The following is a 23,290-nucleotide window of genomic DNA, read 5'->3' as shown; positions in this document are numbered from 1 at the left end:
TCGAGAGAATCGGTTAAATAATGACCATTATATTGTATTATTACAGAAAATCGGACGAACATATATATGGAAGATATATCTAAATCTGAACCGATTTTTTGCAATTTCAATGGGCTTCGTCTCTAGGCCGAAAAATATGCCTGTACCAAATTTTAAGACGATCGGATGAAAACTGCGGCCTGTACTTTGTACACAAATTAACATGGACAAACAGACGGACAGACAAGATGGACAGACAGACGGACAGACAGATGGACAGACAAACACACGGATAGACAGACGGGCAGATAGACAAACGGACAGACAGACGGACAGACAGACAGACGGACAGACAGATGGACAGACAGACAGACGGACAGATGGACAGATAGACGGAAAGGCAGACGGACAGACAGATAGACGGACAGACCGACGGACAAACAGACAGACAGACAGACGGGCAGACAGACGGACAGACAGGCAGACAGACAGATGGACAGACAGACGGAAAGGCAGACGGATAGATAGATAGACGGACAGACAGACAGACAGACAGACAGACAGACAGACAGACAGACAGACAGACAGACAGACAGACAGACAGACAGACAGACAGACAGACAAACAGACAGACAGACAGACAGACAGACAGACAAACAGACGGACAGACAGACGGACAGACGGACAGACAGACGTACAGACAGATGGACAGACAGACGTACAGACAGACAGACAGACGGATAGGCAGACAGACAAATAGACGGACAGACAAACAGACAGACAGGCGGACAGACATACAGATATACGGACAAACAGGGGGACAGACAGATGGGCAGGCAGACAGATAGACGGACAGACAGACAGACAGAAAGACAGACAAACAAACAGACGGACAGACAGACGGACAGACAAACGGACATAGCTAAATCGAATTAGAAAGTGATTCTGACTCGATCGGTACACTTATCAATGGGTCCATCTCTCTTCCTTATAGGTTTTACAAACAAAGGCACTAAATTATAATACCCTGTACCACAGGGTGCAGGGGTTAGCATGTCCGCCTATGACGCTGAACGCCTGGGTTCGAATCCTGGCGATACCATCTGAAAAAATTTTCAGCGGTGGTTTTCCCCTCCTAATGCTGGCGACATTTTTGAGGTACTATGCCATGTAAAACTTCTCTCTCCAAAGAGGTGTCGCACTGCGGCACGCCGTTCGGACTCGCATATAAAAAGGAGGCCCCTTATCATTGAGCTTAAACTTGAAACGGGCTGCACTCATTGATATATGAGAAGTTTGCCCCTGTTCCTTAGTGGAATGTTCATGGGCAAAATTTGTCTTTTACCACAGTAGTGGTGTAGGGTATAAATACACCAGTATGCATGCGCCGTAGAAAGCCATTGTAAGAGAATGGGTCAAAATACCGGCAGATTATGTTCGTTCCGCATGCAACCCGACTCAGACCAATACTCCGTTTCGAAATCGGGTGTTCTACTGCAACTAGCTGTTTCATATATCAGCTAAATCGGATAATAATGCGGCTTTAAAGAATTTAAGACCTTGAATCCGCAAATCAGTCTATATGGCGGCTGTATATAAATAAAGACATATGTGGACCACATTCGGTTCGGATATAGGGGGCCGTAGTACAGCTCACTTTTCCAAATTTCAGCAAATTGGATAATATGTGCTCAATATCCTATATTAGTACATAGGTCTATATGGCAATTTTTGAAGTCTGTTGAATAATTAAAGCAGAGGGACAGACACGGAGATGTCATATCATCCAAAAATTTTACCACGATCCCAGATTTATATAAAGGTCGATTTTTAAAGAGCTATAGGAAAATTTTTCAAAAAAACATATAAAATTCAGAAAAACATAGGAAACCTTTATTTGAATCGATAGTAGGGTTTAATGTTTGAGGATTATTTCATGCAAATGTTGACCGTGACTGCGCCTCAAATGGTTCAATTTTGGCATGCTCTTTACATCATTCCGGCCGGTATCTTACGAATAAATGCTTCAATGCGGGCTTGTCTGTATAGACATGAGCTTTAATATATAGGCTCACAAAAAATAGTCTAAAGGCGTTAAATCGTACGATCTAGGCGTCCAATTGACCGGTCCCGAACTTGAAATAAAATGTTCACCGAACTCGCCTCTAATAAAGTCCATTGTTACGCGTGCTGCATTGCATGTGGCACCGTCTTGTTGAAACCACACATCATGCAAGTCAAGTTCTTGCATTTTGGACAAAAAAAAAGTTGGATATCATCTCTCGACAGCGCTCACCATTCACAGTTTCGTTACGATTCGTATCATGTTTGAAGAAGTACGGTCTAATGATGCCACCAGCCCATAAACCGCACCAAACTGTGACTTTCCAGGATGCATTGGTAGCTGTTGTAATGCTTCTGGCATATCTTCACTCCAAAATTGACAAATATTTAAGTTCCCATTGAGCCAAAAAAGGGCTTCGTCGCTGAACACAATGAAACGATGACCTTTCTTAAAAGAGCGCGCATTTTGATAATAAAATTCAATAATTTGCAGGCATTGTTCTTTTGTAAGACGATTCATGGTTAAATTATAGACTAAACTGAAGATGTTTGACAGTGAAGCGAAACGTGCGTGGGCTTTTTCAACCAGTGTTGCCAAAAAGATAACAGCTAAAAAATCACCCTTTACTTTTTAGTGGCTGAAACTGATAGTTCAATGAGTTTCAAACGGTTTGACTAAAGAAATTTACCCCCTATCCTATGGGGATGGGTATGAAAAAAGTGCGGTCGTTAGAATTGGTAACACCCTGTATATTAAAATCGTAAAGTTCTCCTTTTTATTTAAATTATGTTAAAATAGTTAATTGTGTATCTTCAACTAACAGCTACAGTTTTTACCTAAGTTTTCTATTTACTATTGGGTTGCCCAAAAAGTAATTGCGGATTTTCCATTATGGTCGGCGTTGACAAATTTTTTCACAGCTTGTGACTCTGTAATTGGATTCTTTCTTCTGTCAGTTATCAGCTGTTACTTTTAGCTTGCTTTAGAAAAAAAGTGTAAACAAGTATATTTGATTAAAGTTCATTCTAAGTATTATTAAAAATGCATTTACTTTCTTTTAAAAAATCCGCAATTACTTTTTGGGCAACCCAATATAATATCGATTCACTTTGATTGACCACTTTTTGATTTCTCATCATGTCATTGCATGGCAACGAAATTCTCTTCATATAGACTCTACCAAGAATCATGACATTTTACATTTTATGAAAAATCTTCAGTCACCGGATTACTTTTGATTTCTGGGGGAGCACTTTGATAGCCAACCTAGTTTATCGTGGCTAAACATACGGCCATAAATATGGACAGGTTCATAACTTAACCTAGCAAGGTGTTCTTGGTGGATTTTCAACAGCGATGGAAATCCAAGCAATCACTTCAAATTCAATTACCACCAATGTTTGATTTTGTGTTATTGACATTTTGGCTTTGACCGGGCAGTAGTTCGGCTTAAATGTCATTTTGTTCATTTCACTTCCATCCTTTTTGGTGTAGCATCCGATTTTCTTTTATTATGTCCATGCTCATGCTGATGGCTGTTGCAATGGGGATGTTTGGCCTGATGATGCTTTGACATGTTCCTGCAAGAAATTTATGGCAATATACGAATGTGGCTGGTTCTTGGCCCCCTCCTTCAGTTGTCGCTAGACGAGAAACAAATCCATACTGCCGAAGTTGTTGACTCTCAAACGGTAGAACAAAAATGCAAACAAATATCGCAAATAACAATGAAAATCAAATTTTCTTCATGAGTTGGCCAAGGCAAGCGATTAAAAGCAGGACAGCAGTCGCTATCCCTTGCACCATGTCAACAGGAGGACATTGGAAAATTGAAGCGGACGATAAAAAATGAACTGCCCCGAGAAGCAGTCACGTTTTTCCTTATATCGATGACAATGCCACAGCAGCAGCAGCAGCAGCGAAAAAAAAACACCAAAAATGTTCATTTGACTGAATGTCGATAGCAAAAAGGAAGCGACATCAAAAACAGGCGAATACCTTGTCATGGCTTCAAATAACCGTCTGTCTTTCTTCGTATCAACGAACGCACGAAAAAATGGGCGCCACAAAAAAATTTAACATTTCTAAGGAAAATGCAAAAGAAAAATGACTTGAATTGGGGTGAAAAAACTATTAAAGCCATTATTTTCTTGGTCCTTTTTCTTTTTTGGAGGCATACAGTTGCTTCAATTTCGCGTTAAAGTTAAATGAAACGTTTCATAAGAAAAATGTTAAATTTACCAAAACATTTATTACGCAAAGCATAAACAAAGGAAAAATTACCGCTTTTTCCTCAAAACGGAACGAAACGGTGAAGTAACAGAACCAAAAAAAACCTTTACCAAATGCTAATGACCGTTAGAAATGTATTTGCCAATGAAAACTAAGGGGTTGCAAATGCCCATTGAACTTTCTTGCAAGGTTTTGTTCCTTTCCTAATATTCTAGATTTAAATTTCTCCCTAAAATAAAGTCCATTAATTTGAAATGATTTTGAATGACCTGGCTGTACATTAACTTTGATTTGAAAACTTCAATTTAAATGAGGGATTGTAAGCTGGAGTAATAACTTTTAGGCAAAAAAACTTTCCTCAGGGACTACATTGCTCTAATCGAAGTAGTTTGAAGAGGAATACACATTAAATGTAAATGTCTTTGGAAATAAATTAAATGTGACAAGTTTAGAGGCGTTGAACTTGGAGGTTACATGCCTTGTGCTGAATTACTGATGCCTCACGTTTTGACAACAAATTTATTTCAAAGAAACAAATATTGGGTTGCCCAAAAAGTAATTGTAGGTAATATAGTAGTAATATAGTCGGCGTTGACAAATTTTTTCAACGGCTTGTGACTCTGTAATTGCATTCTTTCTTCTGTCAGTTGTCAGCTGTTACTTTTAGCTTGCTTTAGAAAAAAAGTGCGCGAAATTTTGTTTACATTTGTTTGTTTGGCGTCAATTTTAATATGGGTACCACATGTATTGAAAGAAATTCATTTAACAAACCGGATCAACGCTTGTGATATGCACCTTAAACGCAATGAATTCGATCCGTTTTTAAAACGAATCATAACTGGAGACGAAAAATGGATTGTTTACAACAACGTTAGTCGAAAACGATCATGGTCCTAGCATGGTGAACCAGCTCAAACCACTTCAAAGGCTTATATCCACCAAAAGAAGGTTATGCTATCTGTTTGGTGGGATTGGAAGGGTGTGGTATATTTTGAGCTGCTTCCAAGGAACCAAACGGATTAATTCGGATGTTTACTGTCAACAATTGGACAAATTGAATATAGCCATCAAGGAGAAGCGACCAGAATAGGTCAATCGTAAAGGTGTCATATTCCACCAGGACAACGCTAGACCGCACACATCTTTGGTCACTCGCCAAAAACTGAGTGAGCTTGGCTGGAAACTTTTGAAGCATCAACCATATAGCCCTGACCTTGCACCATCAGACTACCATTTATTTCGATCTTTGCAGAACTCCTTAAATGGTAAAACTTTCGGCAATGATGAGGCCAAAAAATCGCACTTGGTTCAGTTTTTTGCAGATAAAGGCCAGAAGTTCTATGAGCATGGAATACTAAGGAATGCCAGGAAGATGGCAAAAGGTTATCGAACAAAATGGCAATTATATATTTGATTAAAGTTCATTCTAAGTTTTATTAAAAATGCATTTTCTTTCTTTTAAAAAATCCGCAATTACTTTTTAGGCAACCCAATATTTCAAATACTTCATTTGAAACCTTTGAAATTTCTCAGAAATAAGCAGTAAGAACGTGGCAAGCCTGACCGGTTTAACGTACCGCTATGGGTATATATCCAAATTCGACGAATGAAATATGTGGAGGGGTATGAAGCAGGGCTGCGGAGTCGAGAAAATTACCTTGAACAGACTCCGAAAAAAGTAAAAAAATTTCAACAAAAAAAATTAATTTTTAACATTTTTATACCCGGCATTAAAGATGGGGGTATATTCATTTTGTCATTCTGTTTGCAACACATCGAAATATCAATTTCCGACCCCATAAAGTATATATATTTTTGATCAGCGTAAAAATCTAAGTCGATCTAGCTATGCTCGTCCATCTATCTGTTGAAATCACGCTACAGTCTTTAAAAATAGAGATAATGACCTGAAAATTTGCACAGATTCTTTTTTTTTTTGCCCGTAAGAAGGTTAAGTTCGAAGATGGGCTATATCGGACTATATCTTGATATATCCCCCATATAGACCGATCGGCCGATTTAGGGTCTTAGGGCCATAAAAGCCACATTTATTGTCTGATTTGCTGAAATTTGAAACAGTGAGTTGTGTTAGGCCCTTCGACATCTTTCTTCGATTTGGCCCAGATCGGTTCAGATTAGGATATAGCTGCCCTATGTACCGATTCTCCGATTTAGGGTCATAGGCCCATAAAAGCCACATTTATTATCTGATTTTACTGAAATTTGGGACACTGAGTTGCGGTAGGCCCATCGACATCCTTCGTCAATTTGGCTCAGATCGGTCCAGATTTGGATATAGCTGCCATATAGACCGATATCTCGATTCAAGGTTTTGGGCCCATAAAAGGCGCATTAATTATCCGATATCGCCAAAATTAAGGACAGTGAGTTAAGTTGAGCCGCTTGACATACTTCTGCAATATGGCACAGATCGGTTCAGATTTGAATATAGCTGCCATATAGACCGATCTCCCGATTTAAGGTTTTGGGTTCATAAAAGGCGCATTTATTGTTCGATTTTGTCGAGATTTGGGACAGTGAGTTTAGTTTGCCTCTTCGACGTTCTTCTTCAATTTGGCACAGATTGGTCCAGATTTGAATATAGCTGCCATATAGACCGATCCTCCGATTTGAGGTCTTAGGCCCATAAAAGCGACATTTATTATCCGATTGTGCTGAAATTTGGGACTGTGAGTTATGTCAGGCTCTTCGACGTCCTTCTTCAATTTGGCACAGATTGGTTCAGATTTGGATATAGCTGCCATATAGACCGATCATCCGATTCCGGGTCTTAGGCCCATAAAAGCCGCATTTATTTTCCGAATTCGCTGAAATTTGGGACAGCGAGTTGCGTTAGGCCCATCGACGTCCTTCGTCAATTTTGCCTAGATTGGTCTAGTTTTGGATATAGCTGCCATATAGACCGATCCTCCGATTTAGGGTCTTAGGCCCATAAAAGCCGCATTTATTATCCGATTTTGCTGAAATTTGGGACAGTGAGTTGCGTTAGGCTCATCGACATCCTTCGTCAATTTGGCCCTGATCGGTTCAGATTTGGATATAGTTGTCATATAGACCGATCTCTCGATTTAAAGTTTTAAGGCCATAAAAGTCGCATTTATTGTCCCATGTCGCAGAAGTTTGGCGCAGTGAGTTAAGTTAAGCCCCTCGACATACTTCTGCAATATGGCACAGATCGGTCCAGATTTGGATATAGCTGCCATATAGACCGATCTCTAGATTAAAGGTTTTGGGCCCATAAAAGGCGCATTTATTATCCGATATCGCCAAAATTTAGGACAGTGAGTTATGTTGAGCCCCTTGACATACTTCTACAATATGTCAGAGATCGGTCCAGATTTGGATATAGCTGCCATATAGACCGATCTCTCGGTTTTTAAGTTTTGGGGCCATAAAAGGCGCATTTATTGTCCGATTTTGCCGAGATTTGGTACAGTGAGTTGTGCTGGGCTCATCGACGTCCTTCTTCAATTTGGCCCAAATCGGTCTAGATTTGGATTTAGCCGCCATATAGACCGATATCTCGATTTAAAGTTTTTGCCCCATAAAAGGCGCATCTATAATCCGATTTCACTGAAATTGGACACAGTGACTTATGTTAGGTTTTTCTACATCCGTGTCGTATATGTTTCATATCGGTTTATTTTTAGATATAGCTTCTAAAAAAACAATATTTTGTTATACACAATTGAACAATTACTTTTACTTATTGGTATTTGGTACAAATCGGAACAATTCGGCCCGCCCGAACTTAACGCTTTTATACTTATTATACCCACCACCGTAGGATAGGGGGCATATTCATTTAGTCGTTCCGTTTGCAACTCATCGAAATATCAATTTCCGACCCTACAAGGTATATATATTTCGGATCGTCGTAAAATTCTAAGACGATTGAACGATGTCCGTGTGTCTGTCCGTCTATCCGTCTGCCCGTCCGTCTGTTGTAATCACTCTACAGGCTTCAGAAATTGAGATATTGGGCTGAAATTGATCACATATATGTCTTTTTGATGCACGCTGGTTAAGTTCTTGAACGGGCCAAATCGGACCATATTTGGATATAGCTGCTATATACACCGATTTTCCGATAAAGGGTCTACGGTCCATAAATGCTTCATTTTTCATCCGATTTCGCTGATTTTAAACAGTGAGTAGTTTTAAGCCTTCCGACATCTGACCCAAATATGGTCCAAATCGCACTATAGTTAGACATAGGTGCCATATATACCGATCTCCGGATAAAGGGTCTAAAGCCCATAAAAGCTTTATTTATTATCCGATTTCCCTGAAATTTGAAACAGAGCGTTATCTTAAGCCTCCTGATATCCGATTTAAATACGGATCAAATCGGACTATATTTAGGTATAGCTGCCATATATACCGAGAACTTGAATTGAAAAACAGTAAAATTAAGTTCGGTCGGACCGAATCTTACATACCTTCCACCATTGATCGCATGCGAAAAAATCTTTGAATGACTTTTCAAATAAATAACAGCTAGTTATTGACCGATATGCACCGTACTTGTCATGACTTTTAGAAGTCATAGAAAAATACCATCTCCAAAATTACTGGCAAATCGAGTATTAACTGTGCCGTCTAGATTCTCAGAAAGTTAAATTAGCTATGGCAGCTATATCAGGTTATGAACCGATTTCGACAATATTGGGCAGAGTTATTGAAAGTAAAAACGAAAAATCACGTTAAAAATTTCAGACAAATCCGATAAGAATTGTAACCTCTGGAAGCTGAAGAAGTTTCATCGGAAAATCGGTTTATATGGCAGCTATATCACGTTATGGACTGATTTAGATCATACTAACAAAAGTTTTTGGAAGTCATATTAAACCGACATTTGCAAAATTTCAATCAAATCGGGTACTAATTGGACCCTTTAGATGCTCAAGAAGTGAAATCGGGAAATCGCTTTATATGGCACCTATATCAAAACATGGACTGATGTGGACCATATACAATCTCAATTGGCCTGCACTAATAGGAATTATTTGTGCAAAATTTCAAGCGCCGTGCTTTCCACAGACAGACAGCCATGCGGACAGACCGATGGACATGGCTTTCTCGTTAGGCAGTTAGTTTGCAGGTCAGCCATAGTCCCGCCGAGTATACCTGTATGTCTGGCCGGCAACCTCCGAAGGGAATCAAGTTGTGACATTGTTAACAGTATCTTCTCGGTCGATTCCGTGACGTATAGGTGTCAATCGGCTGTATACCTAACAAAGCCTCCAAGGAACTTGTAGCAGTAGTGCTCATAGTCCCACTTTTGAATATCAAAGCCACTCACCTATGTCTAAGTCACGCACATGGAACGCGTACTTAGTCACTGGCCAACAGATGTGGCACCATCACTGAGTACAGCCAGTACAGCAATCTAGGTGGTAGACCCCATCTACTGCCAACGAGCCTCTGGCACGAATAATAAGAGCCGCGAAAGCCTTTCGTATCTTAGACTCCCTTTTGAAGCCCCAATTCAATTTACTACCCAGAATAACTCTCTTTGACAATCCTACATTTATCGATATCAATACCTTTGAACATCACCTTAGCCTATTTCACTCTTCATTTCATAAAGATATCTTATTCCCTAGAGCAAAATGGTGTTATTAGGTATTGTATAATAAAATATGGGGTTATCATGAGAAGCAATTTAAATTCGAAATTAATGTAGCCTTTGCATAAAGGCTTTCTTGGCTAGGATGTAAAATCAATAACTTGTGTAATCAATTAAACTTCATCGTTATGACTCTTTAGCATATAAATCATCTAAAAATCCTCTGAAATCGTTATGAAAATGATCATATACTATTATAATTTTTGGATGCTTATGCGCTCGTATTGTTGGAAATCAAAAGTTGTGCCCTGACATGGAAAGATTGCATAAAGAGCATATCATTACAATAAACTTAGCCAGTGATTAATCTTTCTCTCTCTATGTCAATGTATGTGCCATTAGAGCGGAAGTAATGTAATACAGCAGTTAACATTCAATGATACACAACAACTATTAAGGATTGCATTACCTTAAACCAAGAACACATGGAGAAATTAGGGATGTCAATAGCGAACGTTTATGCGATATACATATATTAAGATATCTTCTTATAAAGGGTGATTTTTTTGAGGTTAGGATTTTCATGCATTAGTATTTGACAGATCACGTGGGATTTCAGACATGGTGTCAAAGAGAAAGATGCTCAGTATGCTTTGACATTTCATCATGAATAGACTTACTAACGAGCAACGCTTGCAAATCATTGAATTTTATTACCAAAATCAGTGTTCGGTTCGAAATGTTTTGACAAATTTTGTTCAGCGATGAGGCTCATTTCTGGTTGAATGGCTACGTAAATAAGCAAAATTGGCGCATTTGGAGTGAAGAGCAACCAGAAGCCGTTCAAGAACTGCCCATGCATCCCGAAAAATGCACTGTTTGGTGTGGTTTGTACGCTGGTGGAATCATTGGACCGTATTTTTTCAAAGATGCTGTTGGACGCAACGTTACGGTGAATGAACACATTTCGAACCGAACACTGATTTTGGTAATAAAATTCAATGATTTGCAAGCGTTGCTCGTTAGTAAGTCTATTCATGATGAAATGTCAAAGCATACTGAGCATCTTTCTCTTTGACACCATGTCTGAAATCCCATGTGATCTGTCAAATACTAATGCATGAAAATCCTAACCTCAAAAAAATCACCCTTTATATACAACTAGCTGAGCCGGGCCCGCTCCGCTGCGCCTTCTTTTACTTTATATGGAACAAAAGTTTCCTTGGAATATTTATTTTCGACAATTAAAGAGCTTTTAGTGAAATACCATGCTACGAAAATAGTATATCGCTTGACTAACAATTTAAAAATATAAATGCCTTTGTCCGAATCCCATATGATTTTTATTGGTCTACGAATTTAAGTTTGGATGTAAGGTGTACTCCATTCTTAAAATACTTTATTAGGGGTGTTTTCGGGGATGAGGCGGTCCCCCAGGCACTTGACCGTGAAAAAATATCAGCATCGTGGTCTTCTTTCACAAACCATTTATTTAAACCCCTTATTGCCATTAGATTAGAGGAGTTTACACGATGAGGCGTCCCCCAAACAAATGGCCCAAAATAGGTTATAAAATTCGTTTTCTAATCTCATTTAAACTCCTTATTGCAAAAGTCAGCAAATATGTCCGGTTTGGGGTATTGGCCCTAAAAACTATGAATATTTAGTTCCACTCTCTTTGTCTTGGTGAGCAAATACGTCCTATTTGGGGGTTGTTATGGTGGTTGGACGTCCCCTAGACAGTTGGTCCCTAATGTTGATATCAGATACGTGGTCTACTCCCAAATACCTTTAATTTGAGCCCCATATTTCCATAGTCGGCAAATATGACCGGCTTGGGGGGTGTTTTGGGGGATGGGCGGCCACTCAGTGAGTTGGCCTTGAAAATACATATCAGATTCGTGTTCCACTCCAAAAACCCTCTTATTTGAGCCTCATATTGCAAAAGTTAGCAAATAATATACTTACTATTTGGGTGGTGTTGTGGGGGTGGGGTGGCCCCATAGACACTTTTCCCAAATATTGATATCGGATTCGTTCTTTACTCCCAAAGACCTTTCATTTGAGCCCCATATGGCTATGGCCCCCAAACACTTGGCCTCATATTTGGAAATCAGATTCAAATACTACTCTCAAATACCTTTTATTTAAGCCCCATATTCCCATGGTCAGTAAATAAGTCCTGTGTGGGGGGTGTTTTGGGGAAGGGGTCCACCCCCCAGAAACGTGGTCCCACATTTGAATATCAGATTCGTATTCTACTCGCAAATACTTTTCATTTGAGTCCCATATTGCCATGATCGGTAAATATGTCTGTGTTGTGGGGGTGGGGTGGCCCCATAGACACTTTTCCCGAATATTGATATCAGATTTGTGCTTTACTCCCAAAGACCTTTCGTTTGAGCCCCATATGGCTATGGTCGTAAATTTGTCCCCTTTGGGGGAGGTTTTTGGGAAGAGGCGGCCCCCCAAACACTTGGTCCCATATTTGGATATCAGATTCTAATTCTACTCTCAAATACCTTTTATTTAAGCCCCATATTCCCATGGTCAGTAAATAAGTCCTGTTTGTGGAAGGGATGCACCCCCAGGAACGTGGTCCTACATTTGAATAGCCGATTCGTATTCTACTCGCAAATACCTTTCATTTGAGTCCCATATTGCCGTGATCGGTAAATATGTCCGATTTAGGGGTGTTTTGGGGGTTGGGTGGTGTTGTGGGGGTGGGGTGGCCCCATAGACACTTTTCCCGAATATTGATATCAAATTTGTGCTTTACTCCCAAAGACCTTTCATTTGAGCTCCATGTGGCTATGGTCGTAAATTTGTCCCCTTTGGGGGATGTTTTTGGGGAGAGGCGGCCCCCCAAATACTTGGTCCCACATTTGGATATCAGATTCTAATTCTACACTCAAATACCTTTTATTTAAGCCCCATATTCCCATGGTCAGTAAATAAGTCCTGTGTGGGGGGTGTTTTGGGGAAGGGGTCCACCCCCCAGAAACGTGGTCCCACATTTGAATATCAGATTCGTATTCTACTCGCAAATACTTTTCATTTGAGTCCCATATTGCCATGATCGGTAAATATGTCCGATTTAGGGGTGTTTTGGGGGTTGGGTGGTGTTGTGGGGGTGGGGTGGCCCCATAGACACTTTTCCCGAATATTGATATCAGATTTGTGCTTTACTCCCAAAGACCTTTCATTTGAGCCCCAAATAGCTATGGTTGTCAATTTGTCCCCTTTGGGGGATGTTTTTGGGGAGAGGCGGCCCCCAAACACTTGGCCTCATATTTGGATATCAGATTCAAATACTACTCTCAAATACCTTTTATTAAAGCCCCTATTCCCATGGTCAGTGAATAAGTCCTGTTTGGGGAAGGGGTGGACCCCCAGGAACGTGGTCCCACATTTGGATATCCGATTCGTATTCTACTCGCAAATACCTTTCATTTGAGTCCCATATTGCCATGTTCGGTAAATATGTCCGATTTAGGGGTGTTTTGAGGGTTGGGGTGGTCCCCCTAGCACTTGGTTCGACAATTGGATATCAGATATGTTTTCTTATCCTTAATACCTTTCATTTGAGTCCCATATTGTCGTGATTGCTCTAAATATATGTTTGATAGATTTTAGGGTTGGGTAGCCCCCCTAGGTACCCATCCGAAATTTGGATACCAAATTTTTATTTTTAGGGTACTATATGAGAGCACGCAAAATTTCGCTTAAATCACACCACCACTACTTTTTATTAGTGTAGGTCGGTTGGGATTATAAATGGGCCAAATCGGTCCAGGTTCTGATATAGCTGCCACATAAACCGATCTTGGGTCTTGACTTCTTGAGCCTCTAGAGGGCGCAATTCTCATCCGATTTGACTGAAATTTCGCACATGATGTTTCGGTACCACTTCCAACAACTGCACCGAGTATGGTTCAAATTGGTATATATTTTGGTATAGATGCTATATAAACCGCTCTTGGGTCTTGACTTCTTGAGCTTTTAGAAAGCGCAATCCTTATCCGATTTGTTTGTAATTTTGCACGTGGTGTTTAGATATTACTTTCAGCAACTGAGCCAAATCGATTCATGTTTTGATTCAGGTTGGGCCAAATCGATTGATGTTTTGATATAGCTGCCATATAAACCGATCTTGGGGTCTTGACTTCTTGAGCCTCTAAAGGGCGCAATTCTCGTCCGAGTTGACTGAAATTTCGCACGTGGTGTTTCAGTAACACTTTCAACAACTGCGCTAAGTATGGGCCAAATCGGTACATTTTTTGATATAGCTGCCATATAAACCGATCTTGGGTCTTGACTTCTTGAGCCTCTAAAGGGCGCCATTCTCGTCCGATTTTACTGAAATTTAGCCCTTAGTGTTTTGGTATCACGTCCGATTTTACTGAAATTTAACCCTTAGTGTTTTGGTATCACCTCCAACAAATGTGTTAAGTATTATTCCACTCGGTTCATAATCTAGTATAGCTGTCATATTGTATAAACCGATCTGGTATCTTGACTTCTTGAGCCTCTACAGGGCGCAATTCTCATCCGATTTGGTAGAAATTTTGTACATCGGCTTCTCTCATGACCTTCATGACAAATGCGATCCATGGTGGAGGGTATATAAGATTCGGCCCGGCCGAACGTAGCACGCTCTACTTGTTCGTCCTATCATCAAAGTGGTATGAAAGGGTACCTTCCAAAATTGAGCAGCAATCAGTGACGCCGCCGGTCGAAAAGAGAATGGAGGAAACACAATGGGCCGCACATTTGTCCCCGTCGGCTAATGTTTGGCATCATCTTTGTGATTTTTCGAACATCCTCCAGCTCGAGATCATATTCAATGTTTTTTATTCGAAGAACAAAAAAAAAAGTTGATCAAGTTGACTCAAAACACTTTGACTGGTTAGTGGATCGTGATTTCTGTTGCGCTTTGTAGTTTCCATCAGCAGCTTTGTCAAATTGATTAAGGTGCCATGAATACCCAAAGACTTTTGAGTACGGTGTAGAGCACTCTTTTGTTTTGAAACAAGGCTCAATAAGTCCACTTACTTTCCTTGGCATCATCGTCATATTGGACATCTCTATAGAACACATATATTCATTATATATCTATACGAGGATATATATCCATTTCATATATGCAACTATCTACACATTTTGCACTTGTCAAAGTAGCATTTGATTAGTCTTCCTACTTGTCCACCTCTGTGGCATTAAGTTATTACCATGTTGATGGTTGTTGAAATTCTGATTATTGCATTGCATCACTCACTCACTTGCCCACTCACTCATCCGTATCCAAGTACATATAACAGATTTACACATGCCCTTGTAAGCAATCATGAACCCATACATAAATTCTGCTCACACATATCAATTCATGTAATCACTTGGGAGTCCTTAGAATACATTAAACACACACATACACACACACACACACACATACATGTCATTGAAGACTACAACAACTAGCGTATCTTAATTAGTTTAACAACAACACTTTAAACTCTAATTTGTTACTGATTATCTAATGCGTTGATGGCGTATATTTATGTGGTCTGACCTTAGGTGAGTGTGGGTGTAACAGTGTTTAGCATAGGTGTATGTCTTATTAAAGAAGATTTGTGCATTCAGGGCCATTATAGGATAACTGAGATAGATAATAGTGCTGCTGCACTTAAAAAGAAAAAAAAAATAAAATTTTTTGTTATTTTAATACCCTCCACCATAGGATGGGGGTATACTAATTTCGTCATTTCGTTTGTAATTCCTCGTAATATTTGTCTAAGACCCCATAAAGTATATACATTCTTTTTTTCAAGTTTTTTGCCTGTTTGGTCGAAGATCGTTAAATTTTAAAATTTTTGTTTGTTTCTCTTTCCAGACGAGCTCAATGATCGGAGATGCAAATAGAAAAGGAAAGCCAAAGATAGCAACACACACCAACCACTATTCGTCTTTGGTTAGAAGACTTTTCAACCATTTTAAGTGTGATGGCTTCAAGGGTCGTGCATTGGTATTTTGTATTTGATTGTGTATACAAAATTGGAATCGATCTGCAGGAGATATAGGAACGTCTCATGAGCCAATCACAAAGTCCAAGAATTGTTGTTGGTGATAGACTTTATGGTCTCCGCAAGAAGTAGTGGAGAGTGTATTTCCAAGTATTATATAGGAAGAAAACCAATGGAGTAAAAACAAACAAGTGAGGATGGAATTCAAAACTTTGGATTTATTTACAAAGTTGGATCTTACCAGTGCAAAGATTACAAGCGAAAAGAGACAGTTGCCTTGTAAAGTTTTGCGGAAGTCTAATTATGACAAGTATGGTTTTAAAGCAAAATGCATTTAGTTAGATTGGCAAATCTAACTAAACGTCAAGTTATTGGTATTTGGGAGTTTTGTGTATTAATATTAGGGGTTGACACATAGGTAGGGAAAATGCAGGGTTTATGTTCATTGTAACATAAACATTCCGCCCCCTCTTGCAGTATCCTGCAATAAAATTTCTCCACATGCATGACATACTTAGACTTGCCTTCAGTTAATTCATTTATACAAATTCAATTCTTCATTAGTTATATACAATATTATGTACTAAGAATCTAATAGTATATATAGATTGATAGGGGTATGAGATTAATAATAGGTTTATATATTCAGAATAGGTGGTTAATACTTTGCTAAATGTCCTTGTGTCATTAGTTTCAAAATGCAATAAGACTTTAATGGCTAAGAGTGAGTCTTGGATATTTCGGACTAGAGTGTATTCAAATCGAGCAATTACCATAGATAGCCCACCCAAAAATAGTGTTTTGTGCAGTCGGTAAACCTGGCCGGCTTAAGATGCCCTCACAAATAACGCGTGAGTAAATGTCTACACCCAAGATGATGTCAACAGGAGAAGACCTGTAGAATTTAGCATCGGCCAGCATAACATTATTAAAGTTTGTTTTGTAGGAACTGGGCAATGACCTTTCTGGCGTATGGATGGAGATACGGCTGCTTACACGGAGAGTAACTTCGAAATTTATATCGGGATCATATACGGATGTTAATGTGATTGGACAAGCGGTTTCCTCATTAAGGCTATATGTATTTAGCCGTAGCTGATTGACGATTTTCATAGATATACGACTGTATTTAGACCCGGAATCCAAAATACATCGGACTTTAATAATTTCCTTAGAGAATTTTATTTGGACAATTGCTGTGGGTAGCAAAGTAATTATATTTTGTTTGAGGATTGTCGACAAGGATACAGTGGATGATTTAGCTTGGGACCCAGAAGCAGATTTAATTTCCGGTTTGGACTTGTGTGGAATTGGATTTGGATTATTTGATCGTGATCTCGAGGAACGGTTCTGATGTGTAGATTCTATGCTTTGTCTATGTCTATGCAGTGCCTCACTATCTTGCTGAAGCCTGGGATGTAGATGGAGTAAAGAATGGTGTTTTTGATGACAGTATCGACACCCAGTTGTGGTAAAACATCTCCCTTGAGAGTGGGTGTGAGCTAGGCAGTTCTTACAGTACCCATACATATCCACAACCTGGAGGCGCTTGGTGGTATTCATCTCTAGGAATCTCTTACACTTACGTAATGCATGGGGGTGTCTGCATACTCTACACACATATGATCGGTTTCCTTTCGTCGATGAGTGATTTGGTTTTGGATGGTCACGCATATTGAGCTAAGATAAATCATAATCGATTATGTTGTCGTCATGTTGTATATTTTTAAAGTAAATAGGCATGTGAACGAAAAGGGAATCAGGAAGATGGATCGCTGTTTATAACCACGAGTTTGGTAATTGGTCTTGTAATAGTGCCTTTCTCTGTTAAAAGGTCGGCTACACGGACGCGACCATCATTGCCAGGATGAACTTTTATGACTCTTCCTAATCGCCAGGCGTTAGGTGGCATATTTTCTTCTTTTACTACGACCAACATATTCTCACTTAAGTTTTCGGAGGGCTTTTTCCACTTATTTCGTTTATGTAACTCTTTGAGGTACTCCTCTTTCCAACGAGTACAAAAGTGTTGGTGAATAACTTTCAAACGCTGCCATCTATTGATAAGTGACCTAGGAGATTCCTGAATATTTGGATCTATTGGCGTTAAGATAGGAGCCCCTATCAAGAAATGACCCGGAGTAAGTGCGGAAAGAATGGATGGATCTTCGGATAGAGGACATAATGGGCGGGAGTTTAAGCAAGCCTCGATTCTGGAGAGTAATGTTTGAAATTCTTCAAATGTATGCTTGAAATTCCCAGCCATTTTACGAAAGTGGGACTTGAAACTTTTTACCCCAGCTTCCCATAGTCCCCCCATGTGCGGGGCTCCAGGTGGAATAAAATGCCATGAAATATTCTGATGGGCATAGTTGGACTCGACAGCTTGCTGGGTGGTCAGGAAGAAATTCTTGGCAATAACTTTCGAGGCACCCACGAAATTGGTACCGTTATCAGAATGGATGTGGAGAGGACAACCTCTTCTGGAAACAAATCTGTCAAATGCAGCTAGGAACGTATTAGTGGATAGATCTGATGTTCCTTCGAGGTGAATTGCTTTCGTAGAAAAGCATACGAACAAGCAAGCGTACCCTTTAGTAATGCGGCAGGATCGGCCGGCATAATACTTTATGTCAAAGGGTCCTGCAAAATCCACCCCTGTGTGGGTGAATGGTCTAGAAAATTCGGATCTTTCGGGGGGCAATGCGGACATTATTTGCTCCTGAAGTCTGTGCTTGTACACAATGCATGGCTTACACTTATTGATCGTAGTCTTTATCAAGTTCTTAGCTCTTACAATCCAGAATTGTGAACGAATAAGCCTAAGGACTAGTTGATTACCTCCGTGAATCGAAATCTCATGAATGAATTTCACCAACAACCGAGAGTATTGACAATTATACGGAAGGATGATTGGGTGTTTCTCGTCATAGGACAAAGCTGGAGATGAGACAAGTCTACCGCTTATTCTTATGATGCCCTCCACATCAAGGAATGGATTCAAATTCAAAATGGAACTTCCAGAAGGAATCTGTTTCTTAGAAGATAGGGCTAGATATTCGTTTGGGAAAAAGGCCTTCTGCGTCATCAAAATAAGTCGATTTCGAACTAGTTTAACCTCGGAAGTGTATATGTTCTTGTCCTTTCGGTTGAAACTAGACCTAAAATTTGGATGAGTGCGGTAGAAAAAACGATAAACATATGCCATAACTCGGACTGCCCTTGCAAATGAGGAAAATCTTTCGAGGACATCTTCAAATTGGCTGAAGTAGGAAAAATGCACTTGCACACTCTTTCTTTCGATTTCAATCGTGTCCTTCGGATAATCTTCAAGAGTTGGCCAGCTCTCCCCAGGGTCACTCAACCATGGAGGACCATGCCACCACATCTGGTTGGTCGCAATCTCCTCTGGGTGGGCACCGCGGCTTGCCAAGTCAGCAGGATTGTGCTCTGACCTCACATGATACCAGTTTGATGGGCTCACGACCTGAGTGATCTTCGATACTCTGTTGGCTACAAATGTAGACCAACAACTTGGAGGTTTTGCCAGCCACGACAAAACAATCGTCGAATCGGTCCAGCAGAAAATTGTATAATTCTGAATCGGTAGCTCTGGAATCAAATGATCCAGCATTTCTGATAAAAGTGTAGCCCCACATAGCTCGAGTCTAGGAATTGAGATAGACTTCAGTGGTGCCACCTTAGTTTTACATGAAACTAAATGGACGAAATTGGACTGGCCATCACTTATACGGACATAGATAGCAGCAGCGTACGCCTTTTCCGAAGCGTCACTGAAACCATGGAACTGAACGGTACACTGTGGACTAAAACCGACCCATCTTGGAACCTGTATGTTATTAATAGAGGGATAGGCGTGCTGAAACGACTTCCATCTAGGTAATGACTCTGGAGAAATCTCGTCATCCCATTTGGTACCTTCAGCCCAAATGTTCTGCATTATCAGTTTGGCCGTCACAACACATGGAGCAAGCCAGCCGGCCGGATCAAAAAGCCTGGAGATCTGTGAAAGCACTTCCCTCTTTGTATACCTGCAGTTGCTAGGAAATGGCGTTGCAGTAAAGAAGAATGCATCCAATGATGCATTCCAACGTATCCCTAACGTCTTCGTTGTAGAGCGATTATCGAACTCAAGGAAATCTTCATAAAGAAGCTGATCAGATGGAAGATCTGAGAGGATTTCTCTCGAATTAGAGGTCCATTTTCTCATAGAGAACCCCGCCGATTGCAAAGCCTTCATTAACTGGATTCTGGAGTCAATAGCGTCCTGAATACTGTGGGCACCCGCCAAAGCGTCGTCAACATACATGGAATTTCGTAGGATTTCAGACCCAAGTGGGTATAATGAACGTATATCGTCTGCCAATTGCCTAATAGTTCGAATTGCCAAAAAAGGGGCGCAATTGACCCCAAAGGTCACAGTATTGAGTTCGAACTCTCGAATATGCCCATCAGGATTCTGCCGAAATAGTATACGTTGATATGGTCGTTGCTCGGGAGTGACCAAAATCTGTCTATACATTTTCGTTATGTCTCCATTAAAGACGTAGCGATAAAATCTCCACCGCAGTATAAGCACGACGAGGTCCTGTTGCAGCACAGGACCAGCGTGTAAAACCTCGTTCAAACTAGAACCTCTAGATGTAGGAGAAGAAGCATTGAAGACTACCCGGACCTTCGTAGTCGTACTATCCGGTTTCACTACGGCGTGATGTGGCAGATAATAATGTCTGGAACAATCAGATTCGTCTCGGGGAAATACCTCAGTCATATGCCCTAAGGAAATGTAATCTAAAAGGACTTTGTCATACTCTGCCTTGAAGTGTGGATTTCGAATAAGCCGGGCTTCATTCCGATGAAACTGTGCCAAGGCACTATTTCTGGAAGGACCCAAAACTGTCTCCCTTTGGAACTCTTCCCTGAACGGAAGGGTTACTATATACCTCCCTTCGCAGTTCCTTTTAGTCGTTGCAACGTACAAATCCTCGCAAAATTGATCGGCAGGGGATAGGAATGTCTTTCGAGGAAGGTCCTCCACCTCCCAGAAACGTGAAATCTCCTCATTTAAGGAGATTTCGCAAAAATAGGAAACAATCTTGGATATGTGTTTGGGTTCCGCAGGAACTGGTCCTGTAAGGATCCATCCAAACACTGTTTCCTGTGCCAATAATGAACCGCAAATTCCATGCCTTACGCCAGGAAGCATAATGAAGGGGAATATATCACCTCCTATCAAAATATCAATCTTCGAGCTCTCATAGAACCTAGGATCAGCCAACGGAATATCTGGCAAGTCGGAAATTGATTCAGGGTCAATAGTTCTTGACGGAAGCCTCCCTGACAAATGAGGTACGACAAGTGCCGCCGCAGTGAATCGAAAACTCTCATCTTTACTCGAACCTAATACGAATGAACATTCTCTTTGGACGGAAGCGGAAGTAGTATTGTTCAATCCTAAAATCTCAGCACAGGCCCGTTTGAACGGGAGTTTCAGGTTATGGAACAGTTTCTCAGAAACAAAGGTGCCCTCAGATCCTGAATCCACTAAAGCCCTAGCAAGGTACTGCAAACCATTGTGGCACACCGTGACCAAAGCTGTGCCAAGAAGAACGGCCTTAGACTGGCTGGAAAAGCAGCTCTGTATAATTGCACCTCCGGTGTTAGTGGACTGTATATGGACTGCATTGGTATTGTTCGGAGATGGCGAAGGATTGGAAGCAATATTCGAGTTGGATTGGGTAGGAATTGTAGAATCTTGTTCCCGATGAAGTAGCGTATTGTGGCGTTTGCCACATTTGTAACAGGAAAACTTGCTTGAGCAATTTTTCACGGAGTGCACTTTAGAGAAGCAATTGAGGCAGAGATTGTTTCTCTTTATCTCATTCAATCTCTGATTCTGAGTCATCTCCAGAAATTTAGGACATTTCCGAATCACGTGGCTTTCACCTGTGCACAGTCGACAGTTCGACAGTGTCACCTTATTCTGAAACGTCTTAATGGCTTTGTTACCATCTTTCGGATTGGACTTATCGGACACTTGCCTTGGACTGGAGCAAGCTGACTCCTTTCTGCGGATCTCCGATACAGATTCAAGTGTTCGGTGACGATTCGTCAAAAACAAATCAAAATCAGACCATCTTGGTATCACCGTCTTATCAAGAAGAGATTGCTCCCAGAGCGTAAGAGTAACATCTGGGAGCCGATTAGAACATATAAAGACAAAAATAGGGTCCCAACTCTCAACATCTATAGCATAGAGCTTCAACAAAGAAATGCAACCATTGATATCTCTTTGCAAATTCTTCAGGGCAGTACCCGTTTCGGTCTGAATCAAAGGTAAATTGAAGAGAGTCTTTAGTTGGATATTCACTAAGACTCTTTTGTTCTCGTATCGGGCACACAGGTTCTTCCAAGCAATAGAAAAGTTCTCGTTAGTCAAAGGCACCTTTTTTACGATGTCATTTGGCTCCCCTTTCGTTCGTTGATTGAGATGGAACAATCTTTCAACTGGGGTGAGCCTTGGGTTCTTAATACATATAGCGGTGAACATATCTCGGAAGGTAGGCCAAGCTGGATAATCACCGCCGAAGACTGGGACCTCACAGGGTGGAAGCTTAAAACCTGGTTGTTGAATTGGAATTGAAGTGGGATCGGTGCGAGGAGCGGGCATCTCCTGAAGCAATTCTCCTAAGTGCGCAACACAGCGACAGTATGTATCAAAAGCATTCCTAAATTTGAACTTCACGGTCTCTATCTCGGAAGCGATATCTTCGTTTCCTTTAGATGTCTTAGCATCAGTCTGAGCCTCCTCGACAGCCTCAATTTCGAAGTCGGAAAGGCACTCTTCATATGAGGCCCTTAATCTTTCCCAGATATCTTTGACTTCGTCTTTATGGGTCTCAATGACAAACCTAGACGTTAATTGGGTCCGCTTATCATTCAAATTTGCCTCAAATTCGACCAGTCTATCTGAAAGTCGTATAAATCTATCCAAAGACATGGTGGCAATAAGGACCGATGTGATATGGGCGCGAGATTAATATGGGCTAGACTGGTGGGTCAAGAATTTAGAGTACCGCAAAAACCCTCCTATCAAAGCATAGAAAGAAGGACAAAAATCGTAATATATATGACCCAAGAGCCCAATAGAAAAATATCTATTAGAGACCGGGAGACAAAAATATCCTGTCCGAAAACATAGACCTCCCAATGAGACCCTTTTCGAAGAAACTAAATGCAAAACTTCGATATGTACCACAACCAAAAAAACCTTTCTAGAATTCGATCCAAATGAGTTCCTAAAACCCAAATAATTTCATTTAATTTAATTCAATTTAGTATCAGCATTTACTTAATGTGAAACAAATACTGGTATCTGGA

General features: G+C 40.5%; 1 protein-coding gene across 1 annotated transcript; it reads right to left on the bottom strand.

Moving 5' to 3' along the window:
- Nucleotides 1-17,648: 17,648 nt before the first annotated feature.
- On the bottom strand, nt 17,649-22,910 carry LOC131994638 (uncharacterized). Its single transcript, XM_059361402.1, has one exon. It carries the CDS (start codon nt 22,908-22,910, stop codon nt 17,649-17,651), a length of 5,262 nt encoding a protein of 1,753 aa, XP_059217385.1.
- Nucleotides 22,911-23,290: the final 380 nt, after the last annotated feature.

Source organism: Stomoxys calcitrans, chromosome 2 (genome assembly GCF_963082655.1).
Source record: "Stomoxys calcitrans chromosome 2, idStoCalc2.1, whole genome shotgun sequence".
NCBI lineage: Eukaryota > Metazoa > Arthropoda > Insecta > Diptera > Muscidae > Stomoxys > Stomoxys calcitrans.
This window is presented reverse-complemented; position numbering and strand designations above follow the sequence as displayed.